The sequence below is a fragment of the Pollachius pollachius genome (genome assembly GCF_949987615.1).
Source record: "Pollachius pollachius genome assembly, chromosome: 8".
In the NCBI taxonomy this organism is placed as follows: Eukaryota; Metazoa; Chordata; class Actinopteri; order Gadiformes; family Gadidae; genus Pollachius; species Pollachius pollachius.
In genome coordinates this window covers 17,586,615-17,602,039 of record NC_136941.1, presented here as the reverse complement: position 1 = coordinate 17,602,039, position 15,425 = coordinate 17,586,615, and the positions used below count along the sequence as shown (strand labels likewise).

The 15,425-nt window shown below is 43.1% G+C and overlaps 1 protein-coding gene across 1 annotated transcript; it reads left to right on the top strand.

Annotated features, from left to right (window-relative positions):
- Positions 1-10,165: 10,165 nt before the first annotated feature.
- lemd1 (LEM domain containing 1) lies at positions 10,166-15,239 on the top strand (the record flags this gene model as incomplete). Its single annotated transcript, XM_079742198.1, has 10 exons — positions 10,166-10,351; positions 11,129-11,276; positions 11,663-11,812; positions 11,945-12,009; positions 12,821-12,979; positions 13,106-13,186; positions 13,408-13,500; positions 13,884-13,970; positions 14,398-14,462; positions 14,921-15,239. The coding sequence occupies 10 exons, from the start codon at positions 10,166-10,168 to the stop codon at positions 15,237-15,239; spliced, it is 1,353 nt and encodes a 450-aa protein (XP_079598324.1).
- Between the last annotated feature and the right edge of the window lie 186 nt (positions 15,240-15,425).

Below are 15,425 nucleotides of genomic sequence, written 5' to 3'. Positions count from 1 at the left end.
CTTACTATAACTATTTTGACAGTATTTGAGTTTGAGTTTGTTCGGTAAGTCTAGGTGAAATAAAATAACTTCTTTGCCCCACTTAATGTGTTCAACACCGACACTGTTAGCTACAGAGGATGCCTGCACACTGACCAGTGGTTTGCTTTGCATGTTTGATATCTTTTAAAGTGTTTAGTCTGAGTTCCCTCCCCTCTGGTTTGCTTAACTGAAAAGGATGTTTTCTCTCCCTCTCCCTGGTTAATAGGTAAGGTGAAGAGTCCTTACAAAAATAAAGCTGCTTCAATTTGTTCAATGATTGCTTTGACAGATCATCTGTGGTGTGCAATGTTATCTGAGACAATATAGATGTATGTGCTGCCACCATGTTAAGCTCATAGTTTGTCAAATACAAATATGGTTGTATAAATGTGAAATAGGCCAATACAGAATTGGGCATGAGGACAAAGATGTTTCATATGGATAAATATCAATATGGTTGTATAAATATGTGAAATATGCCTTTACAGAATTGGGCATGAAGAGAAAGATGTTTCAAATGAACAGACACAACTCTTAATCTCTTCCCCTCTTTATATTGATCCCTGAATATTTATGTGGCTGTACCAGCAGCAACTGTTTCTTTAAATAAAAGTGAAATAACAATTTCAACAGCAGGGATATCCCTGTTAAGGGATGAATATTTAAATGGAACTACACATGTGTGTCAATGTTGATTAAAGTATGAATCAGATTATATGTTACCTGGCCTCCTTAATCATTGTAGGGATGAGTAAAACTCGGCCACTTGTGTAACAAGTGGTCACTTTTGTGACAAGTGGTCACTTCCGGCGGGATGAACTTTGGACGTGCTCACGCAACAATTACTTATTTCTATTGAAATCATCTTTTCATTCTATACCAGATGTCTCCATTATTTTAGATGTCAGAGATGTGATCTCCAAAGTTGGTGGGAGATTTTCTTAACTTATTGTCATAAACTTGGCTTGTGAATGTGGTATTTTGTTTGGAGCACTATAAGGGAACCACAGGTAAAGTCAAACGGTTGTCCAAAAGGCATTGGCTACTAGTGGCTTTAGCGGTGTAACTGATTTGCCAGCATCTGCTCTTGCTAGGCCAGAGATATGGTTAGGAAACTAAACCCAGAGAACATGAATACCTTGTGGTTGTACAAAAGGCATTCATTAACATTCACTTCCTGTCCCTGAGATGAAGCAACATCAAGTCACTTATTTCATTTTTTTACTTATATTTATTTTTTCAGCTATTTGTCGACCAACATTATCCCGGAAGACCAAAAGGAATTTGCCTAAATATCCACAGTGCAGTATGTTCTTCGTTTTTCAATCAGGAAATTCTGGAAGCCTCTTCAGGGGGAAACTGAATGCATCAAAGAAACATGAAGCGTTCTGGCACTCAGGAATAAGGCTACATTTATAGTGTGCAGTGAAATGAATGTTAATTTAAATGTCTCCTTTCGCCAGCGCCAACCGATATTGTTGTTTACTAGATGTGTTCAACATTCATAGAAAAAGTATTAAACAAGAAGGTGACAAAAAAGTTAGGAGTAAACAGTAACTTTGTTGTGACACTACATCATTAGGCACTTGAATATATCACTAACACCAGAAGGAAGAAACCTGATTGTGTAGCACATAGGATATCTGTAGTTACTCCAATTTTATTAAAGTACGCTTTGATTGTTCTCTGCCTCTTCCTTCTTAGTACCTTTGGATAAAAGCGTCTGCTAAAAAATTACTCATTGTAACAATTCATTTCTATAAAAAAATTGATGTTGCGAATCCAATAGTAGATTATGCAACTTTGCAGAATATCGTTTTCTTATCAATATTAACTTAACCCACACATCCTCACACACCCACACCCACACATCCTCACACATTCACAACCTCACTCACAAACACACACACACACACCCTGACACAAATACACACACACACACAATCTCCTGTGAGGTGTGTTAACATTTGGTCTGCTGGGATCCTGACAGGGATAGGGCGTATGGAAGGAAAAGCTGCATTTCCTTTTGTCTCTCTTTTCTACGCTCCCTCTGTTTATTCTCTATCGGCTGACATTTAGCCAACGCTAATTCACAACACTGACTCAGTGCCAGCCAACAATGTGATAGGAATCTCAATGTGTCTCTGTATTCTTCTGTTTTCTGGTGGACAGAATTGTCAGTGTTTTTACTTTAGTTTCACTCAGAAAACTGCATGGATATCGAGTGGTTCCGGAAATCTGTCTTGTATGTCTGTCTGTCCCTGTCTATCTATCTGTCCGCCTATCTGTCTATCTTAGCCTATCTTTCTGACTGCATGTCTATCTGTCTTAATATATCTCCTTCTGTCTGTCTGAAAGATTATATGTCTGACTGTCTGTCTTTTGGTGCGTTTATCATGACGTTATGATGATTTCCGTCTCCTTGAAACTTCAGAGGCCGCTGATGTGAATCAGAATCCCATCACCTGCGGCTACATGATACAATACCTGCAATATCCTCATGTCTGTCTGATGCATAAGCCACTAGTCTGAATGCTTTTAACCTTATTTTCCAGTTCCTATCCAGTTAACACAAAAAAACTAAAAACACAAAAAACGAACATTATCTGATGAGACAGACTGTCCCCTTTGAATTGTTAACTTCTTTTTCGTATAACCAGGCTTTCGTATTTAACCCCTCTGACATCTTTTGACACCTGGTTTTCATCACGTCACAGTGTGAGACTTCAATCCTCAAGAACCTATCTCAGAATCCTTTTATCTGGGATAATAAAATCAGAGAAGTTGGCCGCTTGAGGACTTTGATAAAAATGACTATACAGAGGTTTCCTCAAAGATGCACCCAGGAAGATCTGGAACCTTCTGAAGTTAATACGTTCTGTCATTCAATTTTCCCATGAAAGGAGCCGTGCCAGCTGAGGTCCCTTATGTTTTGCCGTCGAGTGAATATTAGCACTGCCCTTTGCATCCTCATCTTTTTCTGACTACATTTGGTTGCAGAACCGAGGACAAAACTTTTAAATAGCATATTGGGAGACTGAATACTTTCCACAGATCCATGCCCACCAAACGTCTGTAGCATTGCCATGATGGAGATCTCACAATAATGTCATATATTATATAATACATAGTAGATCTATTTTTTCAATTGAAAAGTTAAAAACAAAAATTAAAGGGACTATCTCCTGTGAAACCGATTAGTGTGTATCCAATTTGTTTTGAATCATTTTGCGTGATCGCAAGGAACAATCATGACACTTAAATGTTGATTTAAAGACGTGTTAATGAATGGTCTCACCAGGAATCGCTCCAAATAAATGTCACAAGAATGGTAAACTAGAGAGACTTATACTCAGAAACGACTGCACTATAAATCAGACAGGCACTGTGCTACTTTTCACAGAGAAAATGGTTGCGTGTACCTGCTATCTCCGCCGATAATTCACCTGTTATTGCAGGACAAGACCTCCATCAACTTGACACAAGCGAGGGTGGAGTTAACTCAGAACCATGAAATATGGCTCTGATCTCGATGGATCACGAAACGATAATAAACACAGTGTCAGATTGTATTTCCATGTTTGCTGTCAATAAACATGTCTGACCACACACAAAGACACACACACACACACACACGCACACAAATAAACATACATAGATGGTAATGTATTCGTTTCTATCATAATATACCCCTCCTTTTCCTTCATCTTCCATTCCCCACCCCCTGCTTCCCCCTTCTGACACAGCTGGGTAGAGCTGAGTGATGATGCGTGTCTTGGTGAGACCTGGTGAATAGCAATGAAGCCAGCAGCCTGTGTGTCTATGAGAGGCGAGGGGCTGGGGGAGGTGGTGGGGGAGGTGGTGGTGGTAGGTGATGGGTTCGGGTGGGGTTGCGTGTGGGGCGTTTGAAAGCAGCGAAGGTTTTTCTTTAAGGCACTGATGCAGCGTACACCGTGGCGGGAATGTACAAGCGCACAAGAACACACACACACACACACACACACACAACACACACACACAATACACACACACACACACACACACACACACACACACACACACACACACACAGGCGAGACGAGATGCAGTCCATTTTAATCCCTTTTTTTACACTCCCCACATGGCCGGCTCAGACTCTCTCTTGCTCTCTCTCTCTAGATCTCCCTCATTCCCCACTCTCTGTATCTCTCTGTAACACTCCTATTCCCTCTCTTTCCTTCTCTTTCTCTTGATCTCCCACATTACCCACTCTCTGTATCTCTCTGTAACACTCCCGTACTCTTCCCTCTCTCTCATTTGCACTCTCTGTCTATCTCTCTCTATATCTCTCTCTCTTTCGCTCCCTCTCTCTGTCTGTCTGCATCCCTAATCCGGAGCTCATTGGTCATTCCGATCGGGATGACTCGACACCATTCATTAAATCTTTAACAAACCCTCTCTCTCTCTCTCTCTCTCTCTCTCTCTCGGTATACGGTGGTGCTTCATTATTATACAGCAGTAGCTCAGTCCCACTCATCCACCACTTAAACTACACAGCAGCCATGGAGCGGGGGGGGGGGGGGGGGGGGGTGAAGGATGGAGAGTGAAGGGGTGGCAGGAATAGGAGATGGGGTGGTGGGTGGGGGTATAGCCGAGGAAGCGGATGGAGAGGGACAGAGTAGCTGTGGGTGAATGCAGCTCAGAGAGGGGCAGCAGCACCTGTCTTCCTCGCGGTGTGGTGATGCACTGCTCACAGCACAAAGACGGAGCAATAAGGGGAGGCTAAACAAAGAACGCAGAGAGGGGGGTAAAGGGGGCTCTCCGAGGATACCGGCATCCTCCAGGGAGCCCTGCTCCGCTCCCATCCCTCGCCGTCGTTTTAAATTCGTGCACGTTTTTTTCTTGTTTCGCTTTTGTCTAAAAATCCCCATTCAACGACCAAAAGCAGCGGGTTTCTGTAGCTATTTTGGGAAGTACATCTCTAGAATAGCCTGGCGTTAGACGGTCCCATTTACAAACTTGTAGTAGTGGTGACTCAACTGGAATATTGAGTGATTAGCTGCAAAGATCAACCTAAATGCCAGGTTTGAAAGGACGGGAACAAACACAATAGAGACCCCCCCTGTTTCAGCCCCACTTTTATCCCCTCCACCCAGGACACACGGGCACCCGGCCAACTCGGGTTCTTAAGAACTCGCTCAAAGAAAGCCAAAGAAAAGAACTTGCTTAAAATCAGGACCCATTCTTTCCCCCTGTGCTTATTTTTTTTTTACATTTCCCTCGTGAAGGAGGGACTCTGGTCCCGGTTTCCTCAGAAGTTCCATCTAAGAGGGTTATGCCTTCAAGCTCCTTGTTTTATCAGATTCAGGGTTTGAGTCTTGTGAGCCACACATCTCCCTGTTTACTCACTCACTCTGTCTCTATCTCTCTCCCTCTCTCTCTAGCCCTCTCTCGCGCTGTCTCTCGCTTTCACTCTCTCGGTACCCCTCGTTCTCACTGCTCTCACAGTCTCTCTCTTGCTCTCTCCCTCTCTTTTCTATTTTCATTCTGCTTTTGAGTCCCTCTGTCTCCGTCCAGCGTAGTAACTCCTCCCCCCTCTGCTACCCATTGTCTCTCTCTCCATACAGTATCGGGCTGAGGGGTTGCCACAGTCTCTCCGGTGAGGGACACAGGAGGGAGACATCAGAGGTAAGTGTCACGCTGATGAGGTGTTATGGATCCCTGCTGCCCTTTACTGCATGCCACTGTGGTCATTTCTAAACTATGTGGGTGCCCACAGGCCAGAAATAGCTCTTGGTGTTGTTTTTGTGTTGTTGTCTTTTGATAAGAGGCTTTTCTGCTGCATTCATGTGTGGTATGCGGTGCTTTATGGTGGACTGGGCTTGTCTAGTCTGCCACCGGTAGTTAATTAGGGTGGAGGTTTAATGCATGAATACGAAGCACTGTCCGATACAAATTATTGACTAGAATGCTCCTTTCTAACAACGGTTTAATCTCCTCAGCCAACCAAGCATGTCAAATAGTGGGATATTAGTCTTTTGATGCGTTGCTACAACTGATAAAGGACACATTAGATTCAACTCCACAGAATCTCTAGGCACATTGTCTGTGTTTCTAGGTTCCACAGATACAGAAAGACAGAGATAGAGAGACTGAGAGAGAGAGAGGGAGAGACAGAAAGAAAAAAAAAGAGACACTACAAACTAGTGTTTAAACAGACCAAAAATGGACATATTTAAAATCCTAAGAAGCACAGAAACATCTGGCAGAGTGTCGATTGGTCAAACAGGCTCCCAGCGGAGCAGGGCGAGCATGTAGGATGTTTGGGATTAGAGTTAATCCTCCCGGTGGCTGAGATTCACCTTCTTGTCTGGCCAGCGTCTGACACTGGGGGCCTTGCTAATTTATGCTGAGACATGCATGCGAGCTGTGCTCCCCTGAGCTCAGCTACAGAGGGGCTTATCAACCAAAGGCTCTGTATATACCGCATCCATACCAGCAAGAGGTTGGTACACTTGACTCATTAGCTATGCACTCTATACCGTGATGCCTTCGAGAGAAGAATGCAGCCATACATGGATTTGCAATGAATCAATTTCAATCCAAAACTTAAGGACCCATAGTATTACTAGTAGCCTACCCTTCCTTTCTAATTATATGAGACAATGCTTTACCTTCATGTTTTAGACCTCTTTTGTTGGATACTATACATTACACTTAACCAATCTTACACGTTTACAACTTGTAAGTGTGGTCAGCCACCTTGAGTTTCATGAACTGAAAACAGGTAGATGAAAGGATGAGAGGAAGATACGGTGTTTCGGAGTGGACGGTGGCAGCCTTGTAGAGGGAGCTTTGTGTGCTAACTCAAATAAAGAGAGAGAGAGAGAGAGAGAGAGAGAGAGAGAGAGAGAGAGAGGGCTGCTTCAATGGGGCTTTTGTTGTTTGAGCTTGAGACAGCGAAAGCACAAGAAACAGTGACTGACAAATACCTGGCCCCTCTCAGCTCAAATACCTCAGCTTTGCACTCGATACAGTGTCAACAAATACCTCCTCTGTCTTCAATAGTAGCTTGTTTCCTTCCTGCCCACAGCTATCTGGTTTTCTTTTTCCCCCCTTTTTTTTAATTGTGGTAACTATTTTATGAACAGACATCTGGGAGAGCAAAGCGGGACTACAGAGGACCCTGTGTTCTGGGACTCAAATGAGTTGAGCTCTTTAGTTCCTATGAATCCATTGTAAATAACGGCAGAGGAATTTGAATGAACATATTTCTTTCAAGACTAAAATCCAAAGATGACAATACCAAAGTCTTGTTAATATTTTGATTATTTACACAGTGGAAGAAGAATGACAGGAAGACAGATGCCAAGGGTGGGATTTGAAACTAAAATAAATCCTGCTATGTTGATGGGTAGACAGAAGTTTGATGTATTTGTGTTATGTCTTCTACATTCTGATGCTCTATTCCCCTGAAGATGCTGGATGTTCACCGGCTATGATTCTAGGTCAGAGACAACTTTTAAAATCAAATGGTTTTGGGATTGTTTTCCGATCGAAGTCAGGATGATGTTGGTTCCGTATATATACTGTGAAAATAAAATGTTTGATTTCACGTTAAGACGTCGGGGGTTTTCATTCCTCCCAGGCCACAATGGAATACCACTTCCTATGATTAATTATTTATTCAGCTATGAATTTTGAATCCTTAGCACAGTCTGAAACCTGCTTATTTTTCGCTTGTTTCATCTTGTTAGGGGGTGACTGCACTTTCTTAAACTCCTTTCAATCGTATGAAAACTGCATGGCGAAAACAATAATTGGCCTGTTTTATTGGTGTGCTAGTATGTCTCTCTTTACCCCATGTGCATCTTATGGCTTTCTATTCCTATGTGAGTTGTGCTCTTGAGGATCACGTAGGGTTCAAAGCCATTGGATGCTCTGGGGACCGTCCACGTGACTTTGCTTCCTTCAGATTTGAATCACCAGCCATCTTCTCATACATGTACTGCTGATGTTTTATATGAAGGCAGAGTCAGTGAGAGTTATCAAAATAATCTCATAAGCCTAAAATGATGTGTAAGTAGCTCCCTCATTTGTACAAAGGGCCATAGTGTGTAATGTTATGACTATTATCCATACCTTTCAACATAAAGGGAATGCTGCAGACAGCCTTCTACACGGTGAGACACAAGATGGGTGTGGACAGGACATCTGGGGTTGGAGGGGGTTCTAAGCCATATCCCTCTTTTGGATGCAACATATTTGCTCACATCAGTATCACAGTAAGGAGTACTTTGATGTTTGTGCTTGCTCGGAGGGTTCCTACAAATTATTTTCGGCATGTTCAGGGTGAAATAGGACCTATTCATTCACAAAGCCTTAATGTACATCCATTTTCTGACTCCGGCTTCATGGCCAAAAACATGTCAAGCCGAACTGTTCCACTTCCCCAATGTATCCCAAACAATTATGAGAGGAATTTGATTATTTATATTACTTATTTCTGACGACAATGGCTGCCTTGCACTGCATTGTTCCCAATAAAAAAGTGAATTATATAGTCCAGCTCCAATACATAGTCCTATCAGAGCTTGAAGTGTGCATGTCCCCAGTAGGCCTTGATCCTGAACCTATAGCTGCTGGGGCAGGCTAATTACTGGGTCAAAAAATGAGTGACTGTATGTTCAAAGTCTTGGGACCCTTGTGGACATGGGACTCTAGGTACTCTATGGGACTGTAGCTGGGCAGCCAAATCCGTGTTTTCAACATCCTATAAAATGTGTTTATTTGTTGGCTTACACCAAAATAATGATTAGTGCCAATCAATGTTGACAGTTTGTCATTCATCTCACTTTTAATGTTTTATGTTGGAAATTAAATCAAATGTATAATTATTTGTATTAGTTGTAAATAACATGCAACCGTGTTTATAATATTGATTGTATACTTTGTGATAATCTGTCTGTTTGTGGTTGAATCTGCAATAGAAATTAATGAAATAGGAAGTAGTTTAGGCTACAAGGGACGTGAGTTTAGGCTACGTGAGGGACAACATCATTCTTCACGTTGGCTCCATTAATTAACTCCGCTCTGATGCCCCTGAGAGTTCGGCGCAAATACCATGACATTATGCAACTATGAGAACGCTCATTTCCCATCTACCAGGCAGCTGGCACTTTAGTGGTAAAGGACAAGCAAATGTTAATTACTGGATATAATGGCTTTTGTTCAGCAGCGGTGATAGGAAATTAAGTAAATGAAAGCAATAAAGAGGGGTTATTGCAAAAGATTAAGTCATGAAGTAGGCATATTTAGACTCAGGGTTGATACATATAATATAAATACATCAAAGGGCCTTTGCCCTACAAAGACATGTCTATCATCCTCAAACAAGTTTTCATTAAGATGACTCGTTCAGCTGTAACCCAAAGTCCTTTTTTTTTAAGCAACCATAAAAACTTGTATGGTTCCCCCCCCCCCCCCCCCCCCATGTGTCGTTATCTTCTTCTTCTCCACTAGGTGGCGCAGCATCAATCATGACCATGCGGTACTTTTTCGGCGCGCCCCCACAGCCCCAAACGCTGTTCGACCAATCAGGTCCAACCTCCGAGTCGCTACACGGTAACTACGCCAAACTGATTCAATTTACTTGCTTTTTATGCAATAACATTGTGAATATTAATGTTTACAAACTCATTCTTACGTCGCTTACATCCTATTACGTTCACAGCTGACGTTAGCTAGTTGGATTAAAGTTCAAAGCCACTGTCAGCAGCGCCAGTAAACTACGTCGTGGTTTTGAGCGACCTAACCTAGCTGTTGCTGAAGGCCCACTGTGTGTGTGTGTGTGTGTGTGTGTGTGTGTGTGTGTGTGTGTGTGTGTGTGTGTGTGTGTGTGTGTGTGTGTGTGTGTGTGTGTGTGTGTGTGTGTGTGTGTGTGTGTGTGTGTGTGTGTGTGTGTGTGTGTGTGTCCGGTCGGGGTCGTAACCGTCAATCAAGGCGGAGTAGCACCTGTTCTGGGTCAGTGTGCTGCTGCAATAGTATTCTCAGTGTTGCCCAACCAGTTGGTCTGATTTCATCGTAGACCGGGGTAAGAATAGCCGAACCCCAGGGCATCTCCGGGTCGCTCCACTCGCTGTTCTGCCGCAGCGTCGCTCTCGACATGCCGGTGTTCGAGGAGGACCCTGCTCAGTTATCCAAGTCCAGGTTGAAGTCAGATTTGGTGGCCCACAATGTCACACTGCCAACTGAAAAAAGCAAGAAGGATGTGTATGTGGGTTTGCATTTGAAGCATATTGTTGCAAAAAATGCTGCTGATTTCTCAAGTGACGAAGAGGACCAAGTCGTTGTGAGTTGTGTTAAACTTTTTTTTATTTTTATTGTTTTAGTTATACATTCGGCCTGTTATTGTCAGAACTGTTTATTCTATTCTACTGCGTCCCTCAATGTTTTCTTTCATTTACCAAGTCCGTGCAATATATCGGGTAATGAAATGATTGGCTAACCTAAACATGGCTAAGACTGTATCCATTGCCATATACACAGTATAAAATGGCATTTCCTATTCTATGTATGAAAATACATTTTCAACCGCCGTGGGATACGATGTTTTCAATGGCTCCAACCCTGCACACTATCTAAGACAAGTCAACTGTTTTCAGCTGCCGTGAATACCTTCATGGAACTGATACTCTGCAAGGTCAGCAGCTGGGAGCTCTGCATGTGCGCGCCGTGTTTAATCTGGGCCGCTCAGCCTGGTCCCCCATGGCTTCATCCACTAGTAGTGTGACCCACCAGCTTGTAGTGTCCGCATAGATCCACGTTTGAGAGGTGGAGGTGCTGCCTGCTTGGGGTTGTTTATAAACACAGATCGGCTCAGTGTAGCATTGAGGGTCAGGGCTGCCTTTGATGTGATAAGAAGTATGGAATTCCTTTAAAAAAAACACAACCCATCAAAGTCAGATACAAAATCCAATTCCTTCCTGATCCCAGATGACTGAAAATCAGACTGACCTGACTGAAAAATGTTTGCCACAATTGGGGAATTTCTACTCAAAGAATAGAGAATTTTCTTGCATGTTTCTGCCATTTTAGTCAAAGCCGTGGCGTTATTACTATCCTGTAGAAACAGGGACATGTCTTTGTGGGCCACCAGGAGGACACGCCGGAGGAGAAGCCACCAGGGGTGGACATGCTGGACGTCAATGGGCTGACCGACGACCAGCTCAAGGCTTCACTGCTCAAGCATGGGCTCAACGCTGGACCCATTGTTGGTTAGTTCACTTTATGGTTATAGGCTACCAGCTTACAAATGAAAAGGGTTCGGAAAATCTTTATTAAGGTGACACGGTCATGGTGAAGCAGTTTTTTCTATCGTAATTTCACATTGTATGTGTACTAGAGTATATTTTTTCTATGATGGTTAATGTTCACATCTAATAGGCACATAGTTATTTGGGTTGAAGCAAACATTACAAGCACATGTTATCTTTAACATAAACAAGAAATAGGCATTTTGATATATTTCTCTATTGGTTATGCATATAACTAGTCCATAAAAGTGGTACATCTACAGACCTGCCAGTTAAAGTATTGGAGGAACCCAACAAACTTTGTAAAACAAGCTAAAATGTCTTATTTTTGTTTCACACTTGACTAGCATCCACCAGGGCTTTGTATGAGCGGCGACTCTTGAAGATCCTTCAGAGCAACATGCCATCGGAGCCCCCAGTGAACGGAGCGGGGGACGCCAACACATACTCTGACAGTGAGGAGGAGGGGGACGGAGAGGGGAAGGACGAGGATTCAGGTACGGCTACGACATCCAAAATGGCATCTCAAAAAGTCGGTTTAGTTCCATCTTATCCAAGTATCAATTTTGACAGTGTTGTGTTATTTATTGTTTATTTTATAACAATATACTTTTCTATGGCCCATACAGATTCAAATGACTCAAGACAAGAAGCCATTTTAACTTTGGAACTGGCTCCTGAGAACGACAAACAGGTGACCTCACTGTGTTGCAGTTGTGTTCCAATATCTATACTATCCGCACTCACTATACTTAGTTTGAGTACGTAGGGCGTTCCGTACTCAAAACGGTCAAACCACGGAGTGTGGATTGATGTACACTTTTCGTACTCAACGGCAGCCATCTTAGCTACGTAGCGGAAGAGGCGGAGCCAGGCTGAACCAACGTCGGCGCATTTTTTTAATAGGTCCATGCATTTTCCACATAGCCTGCATTAATGGAGTTATTTTGTAGTTTTCATAGCTTTTCATTACTACTATGTGTAAAGAGGTCACCGTTCAAAGTGGGATGTTTATTGCGGGGGAGGAGCCGCGGCGGCAGTTGCGATCGTAGTTTGCGGTTAGTGCACAACAGAGTATTCGATTTGGAACGACACTGACATCTGAAAATCAGCGCACTTAGTGAGTGCGAATAGTGTACTACGTTTAAATGTACTCATGGAAGTATGGATATCGGATCACAGCACAGGTTTCGTGCTTAACCCCTTACAAGCTCCCAAATATGTTTCTGCCTCAAAGCGCCACCATGTGGACAAATGTTGTTATTGTTATTTCAATTTGAAATCATTCCTTCCAGTGGTAAGAGATGACCTGCAGGTTTTGCCCTATATGTGTTTTCAATGTTTCACAGGATTTGTCATGTCCAAATGGGGATTACTTTTACCAACGTTGCTTTTTACCCTCTCCAAGACTGGTAAACTATATCGGATCAACTTGGATCCCAAAATGGGTAATTATTTACAGAAAATGAAGTTGAAGATGTGTATGTGTGTTGTCATTACCCTAGCGTGTCATGGCCCCTGAAAGCTTGGAACCTCGTTCCGGAAGGATTGTGGAGATTGCAGTAGAGTCACTGTTAGAGGCGAGCTTGGCCCGCAGCTCCCACCTTCCCTCTGTGCTTGGTGAAACCTTCTCTGTAGATGAGCCCACAGGATTAATCCCAGCGGTAATGCAGAATCTCCCTCCTTCTCTGCTTCAGATGAACTCCTTATCTAAATTATCAAAAATATCCAGTCTTAAATATTCCTGAAATAGGCCTGCTGACGTTTAATACTTTGGCCAACGTCCACAGGTTCTGTCCGCATCCATGTCAGTGAAGAGCGACACCTCGTCAAGTTCCCATACCTTCAGCATCACTCAGATGGTTAAAGAGGAAAGTCATTGTGTAAACCAGTGCCATGGCTCACATCCAAAACAAATGATCATGCTACCACCATCCCAATCTATTCCGTTATGAGTAGATAAGGGCAGCTTTGATTAAAGCTGTTTATATTTGCAAATAGATATATACAGATGGAGATATGAAGATGCATGTGTCATAATGATGATAAAGTCTTCGTTTATATGAATTGCATTATTCAACTAAAACCGCAGAAGCAGGAGCGCGGCTTCTCGCCGATGTCGCGAGCCGACGGGAGGAGGTGGAGCGAGAGCAAAGGGCAGGGGGATTGGTCCCAGGTCGCTACGGTCAGTTGGGCTCAGTGCAGCACATGCATGGTCTGAATCAGGGCTTCCCAAACATGTCCTCACAGCCCCAGTAGTATGGGCCACTCCAAACCACAATCGACCAGGTCGTTTATCATCATACTCATATTGTAATGGCCTAGATGTTAAATTTATAGCAGTTGAGGGGTAGTTCTACATCTGGTCTTTATCCATCAGCAACAATTGACATATAGCTATGGTATTGGTTGGGAATCACTCCTCTACATGACCTCTGGTGGTGGTGGTGGTTGCAGTTGTATGGGTCACGGCCCGCTTATTTGAGTGCACTGGGTTGAGAGGGAAGAAACAACATCAACATTAACAGAACGATGGTGCACCACATGTGATGCTTTTCCTCTTTACAGCCAGAGCAGCCAAAGTGGGAACTGTGCACCCCGAAGAATGAATCTCCCTACTACACCCCTAATGCCTCTTACAAGCAGACGGTCAAGGCACATACACTGTATTGTTATGTGTGCTCTTTCTTTCCTCATCCTTTGACTTCTTGTTCAAAGTCCACTTGCCTCCTTTAATTTAGTTGGTAGTGGGTAACTATAACTTTGGGTCAGTGATTTAGATGTTTTTTTTTGACAATCTGCCAATTACATAAAATGTATATGTGACTTTATGACTTAATGTAATTTGATGTTCTGTAGCACTCCTGAGGACATGTTGTTTTTTTTCCCATTAGAGCAGTATTTTAATTCTGTGTGTGGGGTTTATGAAGTCCCTACGTGGAATATCCATCGCCTTTCCATTACACTTCACTGCCTTTGCCTTCTATCTCTTAGACACCGGTGACCTAGAGATGTCTGGTACTTCACATAGTGTCTGTGGATTAAAAATGAAAACAGACATTTTGTGTTCTTGCTTCCCTAGGAGGGATTGACTGTTGTTCCAACCAGGTTGTATCCAGCGGCGGTACCGATACCCACTGGTATTACGTAAGTTCAACATTTGAAACGTATGAAAATATATACATTTAAAAAAATTCTGCATACATTCTGGCATGCATTGTTGTGTTTGCACTAGTGACACTTTTTTTTTCCAAATCTATTATTTCTTTAATGTTGTTGAAAAGGTAAAGAAGTTGGGCGTGTAATTGGATTACTAGAGGAAGTAATTTAATTGAAAGGGCTCATAACTCAATACATCTTTCAGGCATTTCAGCAACTTCAAATCTTTAGGGACCAACTGAACTCAGACTTTAAGAGATCAAATTAATGTTCGTATTTTCACTATGCACTGAATAATTTAGAAAGCATTAAGAGTATTCCTATGCTGCAGTTTTTCTCAACAGTGTATTTTGGAAAAGTCATGGCATGATCCCTTAACCATCCCGTATGTACGGTATCATTATGGTATGTCATGTATAACTCTATATACATGGGCTGTGCTGCAGCGCTACCTGTCGGAGGCCCATCAAGGGGGCCGCTGGGAGACCCGTCCGGTACAAGTACCCGGACGCCCCGCCCACCAGTCCCACGACGCTCGAGCGCCGGGAGGTGGACGCTCGCCTAGTTCCGGTCTACGCCCAGGTCCTGGTCTTCCTCGCCATGGCCTGTCTGCTCTATCTGGTGTACGCCTGCATGGAGGAGAACCCCTACCACCCGCTGTTGCCTCTCTTGGACGGTCTGAGCGAGGCCCTAGAGAGCCAGGAGAAGGACCCTGTGGGTCTGGCCCACCCCGGGGACCCGGCCGACCCCCCTGTGGACCTGTGATTGTTCATCGGCCCATGCTGCCTTTTTTAAAATGTGTCTTGAATTCTTGATTTTCAATAAAGGATGTTTTTGCATAAAGGCTTGTTTTATGTCTGAACATTTTTGGGGGATTTTTGAAATGCATTTAATTCAGAGAATCATAGCTATTTGGACGACAACTCGGGTACGGCTGAAGTTTATGAGACA